This window comes from Buteo buteo, chromosome 4, assembly GCF_964188355.1.
Source record: "Buteo buteo chromosome 4, bButBut1.hap1.1, whole genome shotgun sequence".
Classification (NCBI taxonomy): domain Eukaryota; kingdom Metazoa; phylum Chordata; class Aves; order Accipitriformes; family Accipitridae; genus Buteo; species Buteo buteo.
The window spans coordinates 4,383,559-4,401,961 of NC_134174.1; the positions used below are offsets into that span (position 1 = coordinate 4,383,559).

Consider the following 18,403-nt stretch of genomic DNA (forward strand, 5'->3'; position numbering starts at 1 on the left):
CTCTGTCCTTTTATATAGGTCTAAAGCACAATATACCCTCATACATGGAAAGCTTAAACTGGGTGCCTATGCTGGGTGCTGTATGAACGACTGAGTGTAATGCATCAAAGGGCTTGTTTTAATGTTAACTGAAATAGGACTGGATTCTTAAAAACGTCTCAAAACTGCCTTTTCTACACTATCTCTTCCAAATAAAACAGCCAGACGCTGTAAAAAGGAAATCTGCATTGAAATGCAATACCAGTAAGTATATCCAAGCAACAGTCTCTCGGTTACCATTAGTGCTTGCAGGGAAAGCAGAAAAGGTTTAGCATATTAGATACTGTACAGTAAAATTACCTGTATATTATGCCCTTGGAATGGAGGAACTGGAGCCCGCATATGATTTCAGCAGCATAAAACCTGAGTGACAGAAGGTGCAAGTTAGAACGGATGCAAGTTAGAACGGCACTTTCAACTAGACCCCAAAAGATGGAAACTTTGTCTCCACAGAGGCCAAAATTTCCTTAAGTTCCCAGAAGGCCTGGGGTAACTGAGTCTTACAGGTAACTGATGGATGATGTGAGATTCCCAAAAAAGCAAGCCACATGGCTAGCAGCCCAACTCCCACTTTGCGAAACGGCAGGGATTTGGAGCCTACTCATCTTCAGGGATTTGGAAGCCACGCTGCATGGCTAGCTGCATTATTTTTTTTTTATATGTGACTGACCCTGAGGACATGTCCTTCAGTGCCCAAGGATGTCTGCAGATCAGCTGTGGAGCAAAAAAACCATCACCCAGCTCCTACTGCCTACCCTGCCTCACCTCAAGATACGGTCCCTGTCGCAAAGAAGGCAGACCGGCTGGGATGCGTGCCTCTCCCTTATTTACAGATTTAAAGCAAATCAATAATTTACAGTGATGCGCCAGACTGCAAACTGCAAATTACAGTTAATGCCTCAGACCTCAAAAGAGCAGCTATAATTTGCCATGTTCGGTAGCTGCTGCAAAAAGAGTGGAGCCGTCCCAGCGAGGGGACAGGCAGTTGGGCATCGGGGTTTGGGGACCACAGACAGTCTCCTTGGCTGGTCAAACAGACCACTGCTCAGATTTATGCCTTGATTTTGAAATTTTCCCCAAGATATGAACTAGCTAGCAGCTCAGTGGCGTTTCTCTGGAGTCTTTTCGAGTTTGAGATCTTTGCTCTCAACACAGTTCTGCCTAAAGGACACCACCACGTTCTGCTGGAAAGAGGCAGCATAAGGCTGAAGCACCATTCACAATGAGAGTGCTCTCCCAGAAGAGAATGTAGCTGCAGGATCGTAAGCCCCTCTGGTCTTGCACAGCTCTGCTCCCTCAGTCTTCAATGCATTGGCCCTTAATTCTGAACATTTAAATGCTTTCGAATAAATAATCAAATTAAACTCTGATATAAATGAGGGTTTGCTGATTTTTTTTTTAATTATTAAATAAAAATTAATTCCGATAGTAGTTTCAATATTGACTTTTAAAATACCTTTTACTCACAGAAGGATTAAAAGCACCTTTCATTTATTCTAATTCATCTATTTACTTTAATCAAAGTGAAATAAATTTTTAACTCCCTGATGGTGTATTAATTTTTTATTTAAATTTACCTTTTGCACTTTTGATAGGTTTTCTCTCTTCACCCCCCCTCCCCCAAACCTTAAAAGGAAAAAAGGGAAAATCTCATTACTTCTAACAAACAACAGCTTCACCTCTGATCGCTGGACCAGGAACCTCAGCTTGTGCACATCCTGCAGCTTGGCTACAGGCCACCCAGTGTTGTAAAGAACAAGATATTTGGTTCCACAGATGGCTGAAAATGCATCTGTGGGATTTCTCTGACGGCGATAAATCTGCGGTGGAGGTTGGGTCCACGATGTCGTTATTGGGGCCTCCAGTTATGGGCTGAGCAAGAACTCAATGAGTGCAACAAAGAGCAACCCCAGGGCTGCTGTAATCCACAGCAGACACCTGTAGGTTGCTTTAATATGACCCTCATCCATGGGCCATGTAATAAATAAGATCTTAGGTGTGCTTGGGGCTGTTTATAGACAGTGGAGGCACTTCCAGAGGAAAGTTCTCAGCTGGGTTGAATGGCCCCTCTGGAGCCTCTCTCTGTTTCAGGGACTTCAGTCCTGGGAAGGGGACTAATTCAGCAAGCAGGGCAGCTTAAGGGACAGCTTCTATCCAGCTCAGCTCTCGGCTCTGAACAAATGTTTGTGGGACTATGTTGAGTTAGCACAAAATACGGGAGCCAGGTCACAGGCTAGAAGGAGGTCCCTGGTTTGCAGGCTAAAGGATAAGCCTGCAGGCAGAGGCAATGCTGACGAGGGTGTAGCAGCATCTGTAATGCTTCCAGACAGAAATAGCTTCCCTGGTTGACCAAGAATGCAAAGCAAGGTCACGTCTGACCAAAATCAGCTGCGGGGATGGGCTTTAAAAAGCCTTCTGTGGGAGGGGAAAGAGGACAGGGAGAGGAAGTGACTTGCTTCAAGTCCATCATTGAGTTGGGCTGATGTCTGTTTTGTTCAGTTTGGAGAGAGCTGGGCTAGAGAGTGATTCTGCTTCCAGCACAGGCATTATCCCCACTTTGCCCTTGGGTAAGGTGCAGAGAGGTCAAATGATTTGCCCAAGGTTTCCTCTACAGGACAGTGGCAGAGGTGGGAATAAAATCAAGATCTCTGGTGTCTGCAGCTGCTGCCTTTGCTTCTACCATGTGTGCGATCTGCAAGCCAAAAAGTAATAATAACATCTTACGTTGCTCTGGGAAGGTCGAACTTATGACAACTCTGTATATGGAACATGAGGTCTCCTCCATTGAGGTATTCCATCACAAAAAAGAGGTTTTCCTAGAAAATGAGACAAGGTGACAATAAGGGGTGGGGAAGGGTGAGAGAAAAGTAAAAAAAAAAAAAAAACAAAAAAAAAACCCAAGCCAAAAACCAGCCCAGAAAGCACTCAAAAAGAGGAAGGAAAAGATTACAGTGAGGGTTTTGGAAAGAAAGCAGTTTCTTTTTCAGATTCCTCATTTCTCCTCTTTGTTTTCCAAGTCCATACTCACCCCCTCTGCCCTGATTTATATAAACAGCATTAGCAAACATTGCAAATCCACTTAATAACCAGCTGGTGCAATTGATTTTTACCAGCAGACCTCAAGGCTCAGTAGAAGGGGATGAGTAATTCTACAGTGCCTGCATAACAGAAGGACAGATGGACAAGCTTCCTGGGGGACTAGTGGAAGAGGCAGAAGTAAATCCCAGGTCTCCTCTGGTTCCCAGTGTATTATCCAGCCAGTGGAGTGATCTCAAGCTGGTGTTACCTGCATTGCTGCACATCTTTCGTGGACGCACATGGGTCCGATCTTTTCAAGTTAGCAGAGACACTGGCCGGGTGCTGCAACCTCTTCTAAGCACATGCTTGATTTTAAGCCTAGGAGCTGCTCTATTAAATAAGGTAGGACGTAACTTGCTAGGGGGAAGATTCATAAATTAGTCATATTTCTGGATGCCCATTGAGTGCTTGCATGTTAGAGAAGACCAGAAAAAAGATCCAGTCTTTGTCCCCAGTTGCATGCAACCATCAGCCATTCTATGAAGGCAGTGGAAAACTCTCCTCCTGGTACGCAGGAAGATGGGGGGAATCTCTGTATTGAATAAAGAGCAGAACAGATCATCAAAGTTTCCTTTCCAAACCTTGATGTACACCACATTGATCCACTTGCTGCTTCGTGAGCCATAACTTCACCACCAGCCCCCACCAGAAGCTAGAGGCTGATTCAGACCGATTCCTTCCACACTGAATTGCACCTACAAAGCAGGACAGGTGCCTTTTTCTGCAAGAAGAGGATCTGTGCAATAAGTTATGCTCCCAATTTAAACTTCTGTTTCAGGAATCTCGGCTTTTGTGCATAAATGCATGGATAAAATAAAATGGACGCAGTACTTTTTTTTTTTTCTCAGAAGCCTCTCTCTGATGTGTACATATCTGAAGTTAGTCACCTCCAGGCTATGTTAAAGTTTATGAATATCTTCCCTTTGTCGCGTATTGCCCATCAGTTTTTTGGGGGAGGGGAAATAAGAGTTCTTTTCACTTATATTTTTAACAGTCAAAGGCAGATTTTTATCCATAAGATCTAATGTAAGCATCTCTGGCAGCAAGCCAAGATCTGACTATTTAAAAAAACAGCAGTGTTTGTTCCTTCCAGATAACAGCTGTCTGCTCTAATTTGTGCAATTTCTTTAGCCAGATCCTTTTAATTACAGTAGTCTTATTTAAATGGATGTCTGGCTGGAAACCCCACCTGTCATGCAACAAGCACGGGGCCAGATCTGGCCTCCCAGGGAAAGAGTACAAATTTTGCCAATAAACCAAATGGGTGCAGGTTTTCAGTTTGAAGGTCCTGCATCTGTAGACATCTGTGCGCATCAGTCAGTTTAAGCAAGTAAGAAGGCCAAATGGAGATGGGCAATTCAGTATAGAAATGCGTAGATCTTGGAAGCAATGTGAGCTCAGGAGCCCGCTCAGGAAAACACTTGAACAGATGCTCTTTGTGAAGGTGCACAGGGATGTGATGAGGTTTAGTTAACAACAGACCCGCAGCCGCACGTATCACACTGCGGCAGAAGAAAACTCCTGGGTCTTCACATGGGCCAGACTCAGCTTCAGTGGACTGGGAAGGAGAAAACCCCTTGGTTTCCCTGAAAAGTCCACTGAGTTGGGCTACACCTTATCACACACCTTTAAGCATAACTTGAAGTCCACGTTTATTTAGCAGTCGTGCTCTGCTTGCTCGTGGATTTGAGCAACCATCTGATGGACCTGTTTAATTGAACTGGGGACTCTAACTTGAAACTGGGGACTTTGGCAGCATCCTTCTGCCATCTGAGGAAAGAAAAGGTGGACAACCCCTCAGATTAATTGGCATCCAAAGATCATTATATGCACTCAGTTGCTCAACTGTCTAAAGCTATGAAGCTGAAGACTACAAACTTGACTTAGGCATGATTAATACTGAAGTTCATTGTCTACCAGGTGCTACAGAGTGGTACAGAAATACTCTTGAAAAGAAAGATGGCATCACTCTGAGTTTTCTGCTCCAAGACTTGGAAGTTCCCTTTGCTTCTTACAAAGGTCAGTTGTCTGGAACAGCCCATGGAGAAAAATTGCTTGAGATCAGCCCTAAGTACATAATTATGAGTAGCAAGATGTAACTAAGCAGTGCAAGCTGCAATGAATTATAGGAGACAGCTTCCAAGCCTGAGATCTACACAGCCACAGTACCCGTTAAAAATGAGAAGTGGCAAAACCCGTGCTTGAAATCACCAAAAATTCAACAGTGTGCTAGACATTAAAAGGTTAGAACGTCACGGAGGACATGTTTGCAGACAGGCTCCAACCTACACTTCCTCTTGTCCTGGGAAAGTTATCTGATGGCTCCTGTCTGCTACTGCCAGGCTCTGAAGTCTGTCGGTACCTGGAGCAGGCGAGAGTAGGTTAAGCGGGTATTTCTCAAGACGTGGCAGCTGGGATGGCGTGACTTTGTCATGCCTTTATCCCCTGCAATGGTCCTAGCTCAGGGATGTTAAGCAAAAATCCAGGAATGCTGTTCCTCAGTGCCGAGACCTACAGAGCTCTGAAGGAGGCTTGGGAAGAGCCCCGCACCTTCACCCTGCCCGTCTGCCCTGCAGACAGATGACAGACGACTTGCTGACCGCATGTGAGAGCATCCTCGGGTAGCAAACGCTCGAGCCAAACTTCTGGTCACGGGTCCAGACTCACACAACGGAACAGAACAAGTCTGGTCTCATGGCAGAGTTCGGGGTCATCTTTTACAACCACAGAGCTCAAGGAGGACTGTAAAGGCATTTCCTGCACTCAGTGATGGACACTGCCCCAGGATAGTTGGCACTAGTTGTCTTGAGGACATCCATATAATAGCCATTCCCTACGTCTAGATCATCTTCCAGGGGCTTTCTCCATTGCAGCAGAGGGAACGTGACAAGCCCCTCTGCGGGAGGATGAGATGCTGCTCCTACAGCAGACAGAAGTATCAACATGACGTTGTACAACACACAGTCAGACAGGTACAGGTATGCATCCTGCACACAAAATACCAGGGTTCCCTAGTCGGGTCAATCCCGATTACTGCAAGAATTCGATTTCTTGCCCCATCAGTCCCTCAGTGCCTGGGCTGAGCTCAGCTCCTCTCTGCGGAGGCACCTGCTCCCTCTGCCTCTCCAGGACATGGCAGGGATGGGGTTAAACCAACCTGCTTCTGTTCTGCCTGCAACTGCTGTGAGAATGAATAGTCACTATCAGAGATGCTTTCAACTTTATAAACAATGAGTATAAAGCAGGCAGTATTTAAATTGATCTTTTGAAGGTACATCCTATAACAGGCTCTTAAAATTCTCAAACCAGCTGGAAGCCCTCCAGAGCATTTTTCTGCAGAGATTTTCAGATTTTGTTTTCTTCGCATTTGAAAGCACTTGTATACATACAAATACACAATTTAACACCATTTACTGAAGAGCAAAAATTCTTCTTCCCAGGGCTTCCAGGAGGATGAATATCAGAATAATTAATGCTGCAGGATAGTATGGCTTTACCCTTATTTAGAGCAATTACCCTAAAAAACATCTGCAGGTGGAGAAGGCTCCTCAATGCAGATTAAGTGACCTAACCCTACTGCACACCCATTGAATTAGGTTGGCCCTTGCCAAGCGAAAGGTTTAACACCGTGCAATTCCTGCAGCTGATTCTTGTCTCACAAAATGTGAGACAAAACTCGGTCCAGTCTGAGTGCTCATCCGTGCTTCAGATCTATTTTATTTCATGGGATAGATGGGGCCAAAGGCCTCTCACGTTTTCTCCACCACACCACCCACTGAGTGTTGCAGCCCCATCACAGCATCCCATCCAGTGGGAAAGCAAGGAACGCACACACTCCTCGCTGTGTCTGCTCCCACGAGGAACAGCTAACGCAGGATCACTCCTTGCTAGTAGGGGACCATTCGAGGTATTAACGTTGCTATTTGCACCATCTGGGGATGAGCAAAGCCCGTGTGTAACAGATTAAAGCAAGCCCAGGTTTAATTTTGTTCTATGGTTTAAAGACTCCCCCCCCGCCTTGTGTAATATCAGTTTATCTTCTGGAGATGGCAGCATTTCTTACAGCTGTCAAATAATTCAGTCCAGTCCCCGATCTCACGCTTTATTTTTCGTTCTAATCTTTGCACTGTCAGCATTTTTGACTGCATGTTAAACTGCTCATTTGGGATGCTTAGCTTTGTGTGCCCATCTACTTGGTACAAAGCATATGAATATATTTATACACATGTATAAAAATACATATGTATACATAAAAGTGCAGACATGGCTGTCAATAGCTCATTTCACTTGAGTTCTGGGGTCCTAGGACCCTTCCTCACAGCTCAGAGCAGGCAGAGTGGTAAACTCACAGTGGTAAACTGAGTTACTCTCAGCCCCAGAAAGTGGCTTCCCCTACCAGTATTGGGTGGGATCTTGGAAAAAGACTAATTTTCTCAAGGCTGGATGAAAACTTCTGTAAATATTAGAGGATAAAAAAAATTGCCAGGCCAAAAACTAAACAAAAAGTGGTCAACTTTATGAAGCCTAAACATTGTATCAGCTGAAAAATAGGGGAAAACCTGATGTTTTTATTTTAAGAAGTCAACTTTTTTCAGGCCAAAGAACTGAGCAGCTACACTGCAGACTTCTAGAAATCCCAGGCAAAGCTGAATGCATTTTGAGTTGATTTTTCTCAGAGCTGGACAACAGAAAAGCAAATTAGAATATGTGTATTGAATATGTCGATCATCTATCATTTAAAATACCATGCTTGTGAGCTGGGCCTCTGTTTTCCTTGCCAATACCCTCCACCTGTTCACACCACATGGGCTGACACCACCTAGAAATGTCTTGTAAAGACTTCATATTTTTGATGTTATAATTACAGCTGCTCACACCTTCTCTGGCAGAACCTTGTTGAAATCCCAAAGCTCTGCTGAGACGCTGCTATTTCTACTGAACCATGTTGAAATTTTGGCCAGGACTGAATAAGACCTTGCCAGTTTTCCTGCCTGCTGGTTGCAAGAGGCAAAATCCTCAAAGCCTCCCTAAAATTCCCAATTCTTCCCCAACTTTCCCATCAGCTGGTTCAAATTTGGCCAAGTAGCCTTGAATCAGATGTTTCCAGGCTGATGTATCCCCCCCAAAAACACTAGGAGGATGGAGACTTAGAAACCTTGTAGCTTCAAGATTGTGTTTCCCAAATGGCTGAACGCTAAGGCATGGGATGGTTTGTACAAGGGAAAAAGATGGTTTATACAAGGGAAAAATCACTATATTGCCCTATGCTCTCTTCTTTAGCCTTCCTTCCTGGTCAACGCCAAAATTCGGATGCTCATTTTGTGACCAGCGCACTGTGTTTGGTTTAGTCCGCCCAATACTTTGTTGTGCTTCGGTGGTTCAGCAGTGCTGGAAGTCAAGGCTTGCAACCTCGCCACCCTGCAGGGTGACTTCTCCTGCAATGCACGGGCACCCTGCAGCCGCGCTGTGGTCAGAGAGGATCCTGCACTGCCCGGGGAGGGAATGTGGGCCCGATCCAGGGCTGCTCAGAAGGTCCTTGGCACAACCAGGCAGCGGAGCCGAACGTCAAATGGGTGTGAGACGCATGTGTGCCAACCCACACGCTCTGATTCAGGTCAAATAATTCAGCCCTGTCCCTCTGACAGCAAGGCAAAGATAGATGAAAACTGAAATTGCCTTTCAAAAAATTTTGCAGGAATTGCAGTTTCCTTGGAGGAGATATTTTAATGAGAAATTTCCTGAAAATACTCGTGGAAAACACCTCAGAGCCTAAGAATTTTTCAATTAGGATCATACTCCTTATTTACAATCCTTTTTTCCTTCCTGCCAATGTAAGAGATTTCGGAAGTCAGTATTAAGCATATTAAAATAACAGAGCATGTGAAAATGGCTCACCACCAGGACTTTGAAAAGATATAATATATTAGTAAAGCAGAAAAAAAAGTTACTGTAACATTTGCTTTTAAATTGCAATAAAGATTACTTCTCTTTTGAGTTGAGATAGTCTTCTGTGTTGCTATTTTGTGCTACAAGCCAAAATGCCTCAAGACTTAATTTGAATTTAGGTAAAAGGTGTGAATAAAAACTTGGTCAATGAAGCAAAGAAACAGTTAGAAACAAAAATGACTTTCGAAAAGGCAAAGCCTATTTTTATCACAGAAGATCAGTGAAATGCAAAAAGAAGAATAAAACATAAGCACTCGGATGCTAGTCACTGTTTTGGCATTACTGATTTTGGGTTTTCATGGAATTATAAACATGTTTTTCCTCCTCTTTAACATAACAGTGTCCCTTTAAACATAATACAACAGAATAGCTCTCTGAGCTTGTTGTTAAAATTCACACCATATAATTATGTCAGCTGAATATCTGGATACAAAGATTACTGCAGTAAAATAAAACAGTCAAGTTCAAAAACAGATTGGGAAAAAAACCCCATGTGCATGAATTTATGCTCATGTAGCAACACATGACAAGTATTCTGAGTTTCGAAAGCACTGATTGTTCAGCCTCCGCAGGAATAAAAAGGAGCATTAGGGGCCTGGTGCCTACAAAAACCTGTCTGAAGGGCTGTCAAGCTTTATATATTTCAGCATTCACTGATTACCTGGGTTGAGGCCAGGAAGAAACTCATCCCAGAGCTCAGAGAACTGTCACCAGATTATATGACTTTTTTTTCCCTCTGGAGACATGGGGACTACTGAGGTTCTTGTTTCAGTGTAGGAATATTCCTGGTTTTACTGTTCTCTGCAGAAGCACTCAGTACCTGAAGCAGCTCAGAAACCTCAGTATTCAAAGCATCAGGGATTCAGAACATATTGACACATGCATTTCTGTTTGAAACTACTTATCTATCCAGTGAAACCTCAAAAAAAAAAAAAAATCAATTTTTCAATTGAAAATTCAAATTGTCAATATTAATGTCCAGAGAGGGACTACACAGCAGAGCCCTGGCTTCTAAAATGATTGCTCCAAAAGATATTATGACTGAACCATGCTGTCCTTTGAGCTGTGAAAGACTGCCCAAGGCATGTCACAGCTCTCCTGCTCTGAATGACTTTCACGTGTTGCGTGATCGCTGTTTGGCTTCCAAAGGTCAGAGGAGAAAAACATAAGCTAGAAATCAATCACCGCCCAGAGCGGCTTTGGCCAGGGCAGCCACATTCCGGCTTCTCTATCTGGGAACTTGAGGGCAAAACGGAAAGACCAAATAACATTAAAGTGGCAATGTTGACTTGGGATGAGATGGATGGAGATGCTTTCTATGCGTCAGGAGGACAATACTATGATGCCACCCATAAGAGAGTGTAGGAAAAGATCGCTTGGATTTTTGAGCGTGGCACCCATGGTTTTTGTAGGCACTCATTGCTTTTCCATCCTGCAGGTTTTCCTTGCCTCAGCCACAGCTGGAAGCACAGTCCCCTCACTAAATGACCAGTAAACCCAATCTGGCTCCTGCCATGACTCCATTTGGTCTGGTCATCTTTTTGTTGTCGTCTCATGAGGGAAGCAGACACTTGTATGCGTGCACTGCCTGAAACCAGAGCTGCAGACTGCCACTGGATCCATCCTGAACCTGACCTAGACCAGGGCTGGACCAGGCTGGACCACGGACAAGGCGGTTCTGCTGCTGTATGCAAGTCAACCGCTGGCATCAGTCAACCTGCCCTTGGGCCCCTGGACTTACAGACAGCACAAGCAGCTCTCCCTGAAGTATAAATTCCCTCGCAGAGCTGACTGTTGTGAAAATCTTGTCATTTTAATTAAGTCTTGATTTTCTTTGCTTTTGGAGTTGGGTCACTTATATTTTCCTCTGAAAACTAGCCCCCAAAAAAGAGAATTAATCTTTTCCTCTCCAGGCAAGGATCCATCCCCAGGACGCGCTGTCCTAACTGACAGTCCCAAAGGGGTTAAACACAAATGCCTGGGCTCAGTGTCACATTGCCTATGGCAGTTCCCAAACGTTCCCTGTTATAAATTTAATCTGTCTTTAAACAGGTGCTACATCCCACGGGCGACTGGGATATACCGCAGAGGTTATATTTCTTTCTCCTGACCCTGCAGAAGCAGGGAGCCTCTTGCTGAGCAGGCCCTAACCTCACACCCAGCAGTGTTTTGTGTCCTTAAATTCTGGGACTGAGCAGGGACTGGGAGCATCCTAACAAAACCCTGAACAAGCAGCCTTGAGAGAGTGAAGTTGCTCTGAATTTGAGCTCAGGGATAGCAAGAATCTCTCAGGAGTGGTTTGAGTAGGTTGGACAGACAAGACAATCTCTCAAATTTCCTTCCATCATTTTTTTTCCTATGCCTTGTGTGTGCTTTAGTGTTAAGATGATTGGCTGTGGCTGGAGAAAAGGCTCTGGAAAGCTAATCAGTTGGTGATTTGTTGCCATGTAGGTCCTTGAAGATTTATACGTTACTTAAATGTCACTTCAGTTTTGGACTGGAGTCCTAAGCAGGGTTTCAGGTGAAGATGCTTTGTGCTGCGCCTCTGAACTGCAGCCTTCACCACCAGTGGTCCTGCATGAATTAGGAAGAGTGATGCAATTTAACAGTAACTGGGGGGAAAAAAAAATTCCTAAAGTGAACGAGAGCATGTTTATTCTTTACAGAGTTTTTTTGCGTTAGCTCTGATATAGGCTAGTCCCTGCAGCATAAAGGTACTGCTTCATGGTCCAAGAGGTTCAGATAACACCACTGTGGGCACATCTGCACCCTGGCTGTGGATGTGGCCTTTGCACACCCTCAGCCCAGGGTACCAGGACGCAGATTTTAATAAGCGGGTCTGTGCATAGCCACCACAATCAGTCTTGGATGCCATAATCCTCAAATGCACCCCCCAGGTTAATGTGGGGAAGGTAGATGAAGTTTCTGGAGCCACTTCCCAAGTGGTCAACGTGAAGATCCCTTCCCTTAGCACTACCCCATGTCCAAGCTATTCCCTAACATCTAGCAGGCTTAAGTACTTCACCAAGTATCCATATCTCAGCAAAGCCTGCTCAGTCCCTGGAGGAAGGTGACAGATCCTTGTCTTACCTTGGTCTGGAACGTACAGAAGACGTGAGTCAGGAACGGGTGCTCCCAAGCTAAGGAGAGGACTCTCTTCTCCACCATCGTACATTCAACGTCATCATCCATCAGCACCACATCCTTCTTCAGGGCTTTCACAGCGAAATACTGGTCTGTGCTCTTCAGCTCGGCGAGGAACACCTAGGGTGGAAACAGCTGCTCAGAAAGAGGGATGCTCTTCTCTCAGAGCTGGCAACACAGCCACGTGAGGATGGGAGCTGGGCTCTGGGGAATTCACTAGGGTAGACCTCGAAAAAGCTGATGTTTAAGGCCCAATTCTGCCATTAAGACTTTGTAGACTTCGAGTTTGTTCCCCACAACCAGAATAGTTTTATGAACCCCGGGGAAGGATGAGAAGGTCTGGACGCTTACAAGAGCAGGGACTACTTGCCTGTGTGGACAAGACGTGTCAGAGAGCCAAATACTTCGGATAACAGAAACCATCTTTATGCAAATGCTCATGAGGTACATTTCCTGTTTTCTGACTTCAAATAACAAAACATAGCATATTGCTTTGTCAACATGTGAAAAGCAAACGCCCTGCACCAGATCCTCAGCAGGTGTTAGACCATGTCCACCAGCAGTCAGACTGATCTATATCAGATGTGACTTTCTCCCCTTCCTCCCAGTTAGCGGGAGGCCTGAGCAAACAGGCTGGGTCCCCTGTGCTTCTGCAGGACTTCTGTAAGAATAGCAAAACACATCCCAGAGGAGTTAGGACCTCTGTCTATTTTTATGGGCAGGGAAAATGAGACACGGAGCAGCAGAGAAGGGTTTTCTAGAGACCAGAGAGCAAAGAAGTCTCCGCTGGAAGGCACTGCCAGTCCCGACCTTTACGCTAACAGCCTGTCACAGTGTTTCCCATAGACTGAATAAACACGTAAGATTCATCAAAGAGGTCTTTGAAGTTCTCTACCAGACACTATTTACTGAGTAAGCTCAGACATGTTTTAGCCCTGACAAAAGTTTTATTTACCCTTTTGGCTACTGCTGCATTTCACTTTGTGGCACTAGACAGAGAGTAGAGCCTAGAGCCTCCCTCTGTCTCTGCCGTGAATGACCAGAAATGCTAACAGTGCTGATGCTGCAGGCACCCTTTTTTACCCCCGTTTTTGTGCAGGGCACTGTTCTTTTGGGGAAACTGGGGAACGCAGTACATTTGTGACTTGTGCTGTGACTTCCAAGGTGCAGGTAGGCAATGCTAGACATCATGTAGAGGGGGCTTCCTCATGGGTCTGGCCCTCAACCTCCCTGGTCCATGCAGAGCTGGAGAGACCCCTCAGGCACGGAGATCTGCACACCCCGTCCCCTCTATGGGGAAGTGAATCTCGCTCCAAATAAGTAAGGGCACCAGGAGCAACACCTACACAGGAAACTTGTGGGTGATGTTTGTCGCAGAAGGGCATGAAATAGCCCATCCTCTCCACACCCACGTGGTGCGCCGCAGAGAGATGCAGACGCTTGCAGGCTTGGAGAGTCCATGTTAACACAGATGGCTGAAGTACGGTACAGAATCTGCTTCAGTGGAAGTATTCAAGACTTGACTAGACAAACCCCTGAGCAACCTCATCTGATTAGACCTGTTTCGAGCAGCAGGTTGGATCAGATGACCTCCAGAGGTCCCTTCCTTCCAACATAAATGTTTCTGTGACATCTATGCTCTTAAGTCCAGGTTAGTCTGGCTGTGGCATTTGGGTTATTCCGGCTTAGCTCTAACTCAGATGTCTCAGCTCTGCTTCCCATGCAAGCTGTAGACATGCCAAGTATTTTCAAGTATGGAAAGCCAACACAGCAAATATTTCACCAGTTTAAGAATTGGCTGCAGCAATTGCTTCAGCTCACTTAGCAGGCAAAAAGCAGCCCTTCTTTAAGCCACAGTTTCCACCTTGGAAAGATGTGGGATCTGAGCAATGCTATGCATAACGATACTCATTCTCCTTATTGGCTGTGAAAATACAATAGTGAGTTCCTCTGAAATTGCTTCATGCAGCTCTGCGCTGGCACCAAATAACGAGTCCCCCATGTTCCAGGGGACATCTGCAAGAAGGAGGAACTATCCACAATTCATCAAGATTAATGAATCCACTGAAAACAGGTGGTTCTTGTTTCAAAAGCACAAACTCTTGGCTATTGCAAAATATGCTTTACGCTCCAGCACAGATAGGAGCTGGGAAAGAGCAGTTAGCATTCCCAGCTGGGGACCTGCTGCTCTGGAGAGGGGAGGTGATCCACGCTCAACTTTTCAGCTAATGCTTCCGCCTCCCTCCGAGCTTGCTCAGCTAAGTTGGCAGGAGTAGCTCCACGAAGGGGAACAGCACAGAGATCTTTCCCACCAGCTCTCTGTGGACACCCAGGCCCCGTCAACCTGCACAGAAGGGGAAGCTGCAGCTTTACTTGGCTGCTTTCCTCTCCTGTCATGGGCACTCATGAGACAGCAAACTAATGGCGCAGAGGGAAGGGCAAGGAAGATCTTTGTCTTAGGCAAGGAGAAGACCGACTTCAAGACTCAGCCACGCCAGAGCAAGGTTTCTTGGAGGGCTTGGAGATGTTTTTCCTAAGTGGCTTTCAAACCACATGCTATTTGGTGCCATAATAAGCAATAAGCAGACCTATGCAGTGGTGTCTAGTGCCCTGATGCTTACCTTGCCAAAACTGCCCTTCCCCAGCATCTTGTGCAGGACAAAATCTTCGATGGTTAGTTTTAGCTGCACTTGGTGCTCTTCCCGCTCCTGGGGTTGGTCTCCCAAGTCCGACTCTATTAGAGCCTCCCCCTTCACTGTGCCCTCCACCGGAGTCTCCCAGGAGATGCCCTGTGGCTCTGCAACACACATCAAAGGATTCAAATAAACCCCTGGGAATGAGCAGAAAATGCCCAGAACACTTACAGGTATTGTGTTTAGAGTTTTAAAAGGGTATTTCAAATAAATGGAAATGTGGTGGCCACATCTACTACGTAGATTTGTTCTGCTCCCACATTGCTTTCTCGCCAGAGGAAATTTTACTCCAGTGTAACTCCACCTTCTTCAGTGGCATTACTCCCACTTTATAAACTCCTTCATCTGTCTTTCTGTTTTATGGCAACAAAACATGACCAAACCCTTAATTTCTGGCCACTTGCGTTCTTCATTCCTTCTTGCTGGTCGCCGTTATGATGTGATCCCATTTTTTCGAGGCCTTCTCAAGACCCTTGGCAAAGCTAGCATGCGAAAAGATGGGACAGCATTTTCATATTGGGTCCCTGCTCTGGATGGGAAGCTCTGCGAGAGTACTCCAGCTGTTCTGGAGTGGAACTACTCAGAGTTTCTTCAGTACTCCATTCACTTGGACGTATGTGAGATTAAGAGATTCTGTCCCTTACTGGATTTATCCCATGTACTCAAGTGCACATTTGCTGTACTGTCCTAAATTGCTGAACAGCAAGAACACTACTCAGCTGACAAACAGACTCACGGGTAAACCAGATCTGAAACCATTTGAGGCTTTACTGATTCACATCAGCATAGCCAGTTCTACTTGTAGAAAAGAAAGAAAATAAGCACAAATGGGGACATCATTTATTTCCCTTTGGGGGCCAAAGGGCACTGTGCCCTTAGCTGAGATGGTACCAAAACCAGCCTTTGAGGCTCAGTAGCCTGGTGCTGCACAGTATCAAACTGGTATGATGTGGCTCTGCCGTGCTTTAACTGGTGGTTTCTGACATTTTGCTCTAGGTCCAGTTTCCAGGATATTTTCCCCACACAGAGCAGTATTAACTTGCATTGAGAAAGTAAATGATGGTGGGCCTGGGCTCTCAGCTTAACCTTTGGTTAGGGCTGGAGCTGAGGACCCACTGTCTCAGTCCTTGCGAGGTTTAAGTACTGATTCACTTGTACTCTTCTTTTTCTCCCTCCCCTTTCTGGTAGATACATTTTAAAGCTCGTGGGAAGCAAAAAACCATTGTGTCAGTGCCATGATAGGCCTGCTGCAGTTACAGTACAGTGCTTGGAGGGGCACCACGATCCTGAAATGATCTTTTACGTGGGCCACATGGGTCTAAAGAAAGATGGTGATGTTTTTGCTCCTAATATCCAGAGTTCTGTGACTCAAGCACAAAGCAGACAAACAAAGGATCTCCCCAGGAGACTAATTTTTGTTTTAGGTCACTGAGCCCCTGGTAGCTTTGTCCAAGGTCTGTTCATCAACAGTGCTCCCTGATCTCTCATTCACCCTCCTAAATTCCTGCCCTCGTAGACAGAGGGCTGTGACACCTAGATCAGCTCCTGGGTGAATGAAGTGGGGACGTGTCAATGATTTTCAAAGGTATTGGATGTCAACCTCCACCCAAAAATATGAAATTGGAAAGATAATTAGCCATAGTGATCAGAAGGACTCCCAATCTCCTGTTCAGATCTTGGTTTCTCTTTAAAGTTCTTACATTTTACAGTCTATGACTCCCAAGAAGGGAATAAACATATTATTGCCAGTGGAGGTATGAGATATGCTCAAGTACGGAGTCAGAAAGAGAGTTTAAGGATTAGCTGAATGAGTGGCAGTTGGTGTCTCATGTCACCAGCAGTTGGAATGGCAGGGGGAAATGCAGGTTTATAGAGAAGAAAGGAACCAGGTTGGGATCCAGGGTATCTGCCACGTCCAAGTGATGTGGCTGGGAAGAGTTGTTGATATCCTGGGCTGAGAAAAGGTATGTCTTGCTCTAGGCTGGAAAGATGCAGGAAAGATTCACTGGCTAATAAATTCCTCACCCTCGTCACCTCCACCTAACCACGTACAAACAGAAAAATTAACAAAGTCTGCCGCCCCATCTCACTAGGGGAAACTACCTTTTTTTCCTGTTGTAGATGCTGGCAATGCCTGAAGCGGTGTTACCTCCTTCGCTGGAACTGGGAAGCCAATTTCAAGAGGTCCATCCCTGGAGATCTGTTCAGTGTCACGCTGACAGCGAGCCTGGATTACAGAAAAGAGCAAGTGACTTTTGAGCCAAACATCATGTTCTGAGTTTATGGATGCTGCGGCTTCTTAAGTGTGACTGTCACACAAGCCAAGATCTAGAAGAGGTCTTTACTTATGAAAAGAGCATCTCTGTACCTAACTTTTACGGGTTTGGTAACCTAGAGGAACCCACAGCCTTCAGCAAGGTTTCTTATGAGATGTGCGTGGATGTTAACAGGTATTTGTACTGCCAAAATAGAGATCCCCTATTTTGCACAGGGATCTGAGTGTCTGACTATCCACGCAGAGGGCATTTTAGTTAACAACATCCTTCCTAATAGTTCTCTTTGAAGAGAAATCTGGAAAAATACCAACAAAAAACTGGATCATGTTGTAGCCTCACCCCTGTACAGTGTCTGGATGTCACTCTGAAGAACTCCTTGGCCCAGGGTGTTGCAGAAGGTAAGAGTTTGTCTGGATTCAAGGGTGGTGAGAAAAGCATGAAAGACAAATCCTCTGAGGGCTACTAAACTCTAAGACTCCATCTATGACTCAAGAAGTCCCCAAAGCCTAAATTTCTGGAGATTAAAAGAGTATTTTGGGGAAAGTATGTAGTGTTTGCCCTCTGCACAACTCAATGGTGACCCAAAGTATACAGTGCATGGAGCTGGAGAGAGAGAGCAGGTAGGAAATAGAGAAGCAAGAGCAGAAAAAACTCCTCTTTGGAGGTTTGGCAGCACTACCTGTTGCATAAAGGTGAGAAATATGCAGAGCTAAACCTGGTAGAGAGGCCCTCAGGATCGTATAGATGGAGAAACACCTGCTGTATGGATGAAGATGTTGCACTGGGATACTTGAGGAACCTAAATATGGAGGGCTGGGTACCTATGGATTTTGTCCCTCTCTGAGGTGACTCAAGAGCTGAGAGGTGTCCTAAGAACCCTGAACTACTATCTCTAAATCCTTTTATGGTTTTGGCCTTGTGACAAGCTAAACTCCCTTCTTTTTAATTCCATTTTCTGTGTTCATACACTATTGATATGACAGTAGTATCTAGATCCTCTCCCCAGGGCCCATCTCTCTTCATGAGAGTCCCTGATCTGGGGAGCTTCATTCCAAACACATCAAAGAATCACAGGAGCAACTGCTAAGTGACAACCATGGAGCAAGGCAGTGACAGCAAAAGGACCCAAACCAAGTTCCTTGGACCCTGTTAGACAATCTCAGTTACAAATATAATGTAACTACAGCTGTACCGAATCAGGGCAAGAGTCCGTCCAGGTCCTGTCCT

At 45.3% G+C, this 18,403-nt stretch overlaps 1 protein-coding gene across 3 annotated transcripts in view; it reads right to left on the reverse strand.

Annotated features, from left to right (window-relative positions):
• Positions 1 to 18,403, reverse strand: part of PRKCQ (protein kinase C theta) — a 45,645-nt gene that overhangs the window by 13,127 nt on the left and 14,115 nt on the right. For all 3 annotated transcript variants that reach the window (XM_075024615.1, XM_075024614.1, XM_075024616.1), the window contains 5 exons: positions 17,004 to 17,127; positions 14,829 to 15,004; positions 12,154 to 12,327; positions 2,764 to 2,855; positions 340 to 402 (listed from right to left, as the gene is read on the reverse strand). In XM_075024615.1, coding sequence (XP_074880716.1) covers positions 340 to 402; positions 2,764 to 2,855; positions 12,154 to 12,327; positions 14,829 to 15,004; positions 17,004 to 17,127 — 629 coding nt within the window. The remainder of the gene's footprint in view (positions 1 to 339; positions 403 to 2,763; positions 2,856 to 12,153; positions 12,328 to 14,828; positions 15,005 to 17,003; positions 17,128 to 18,403) is intronic.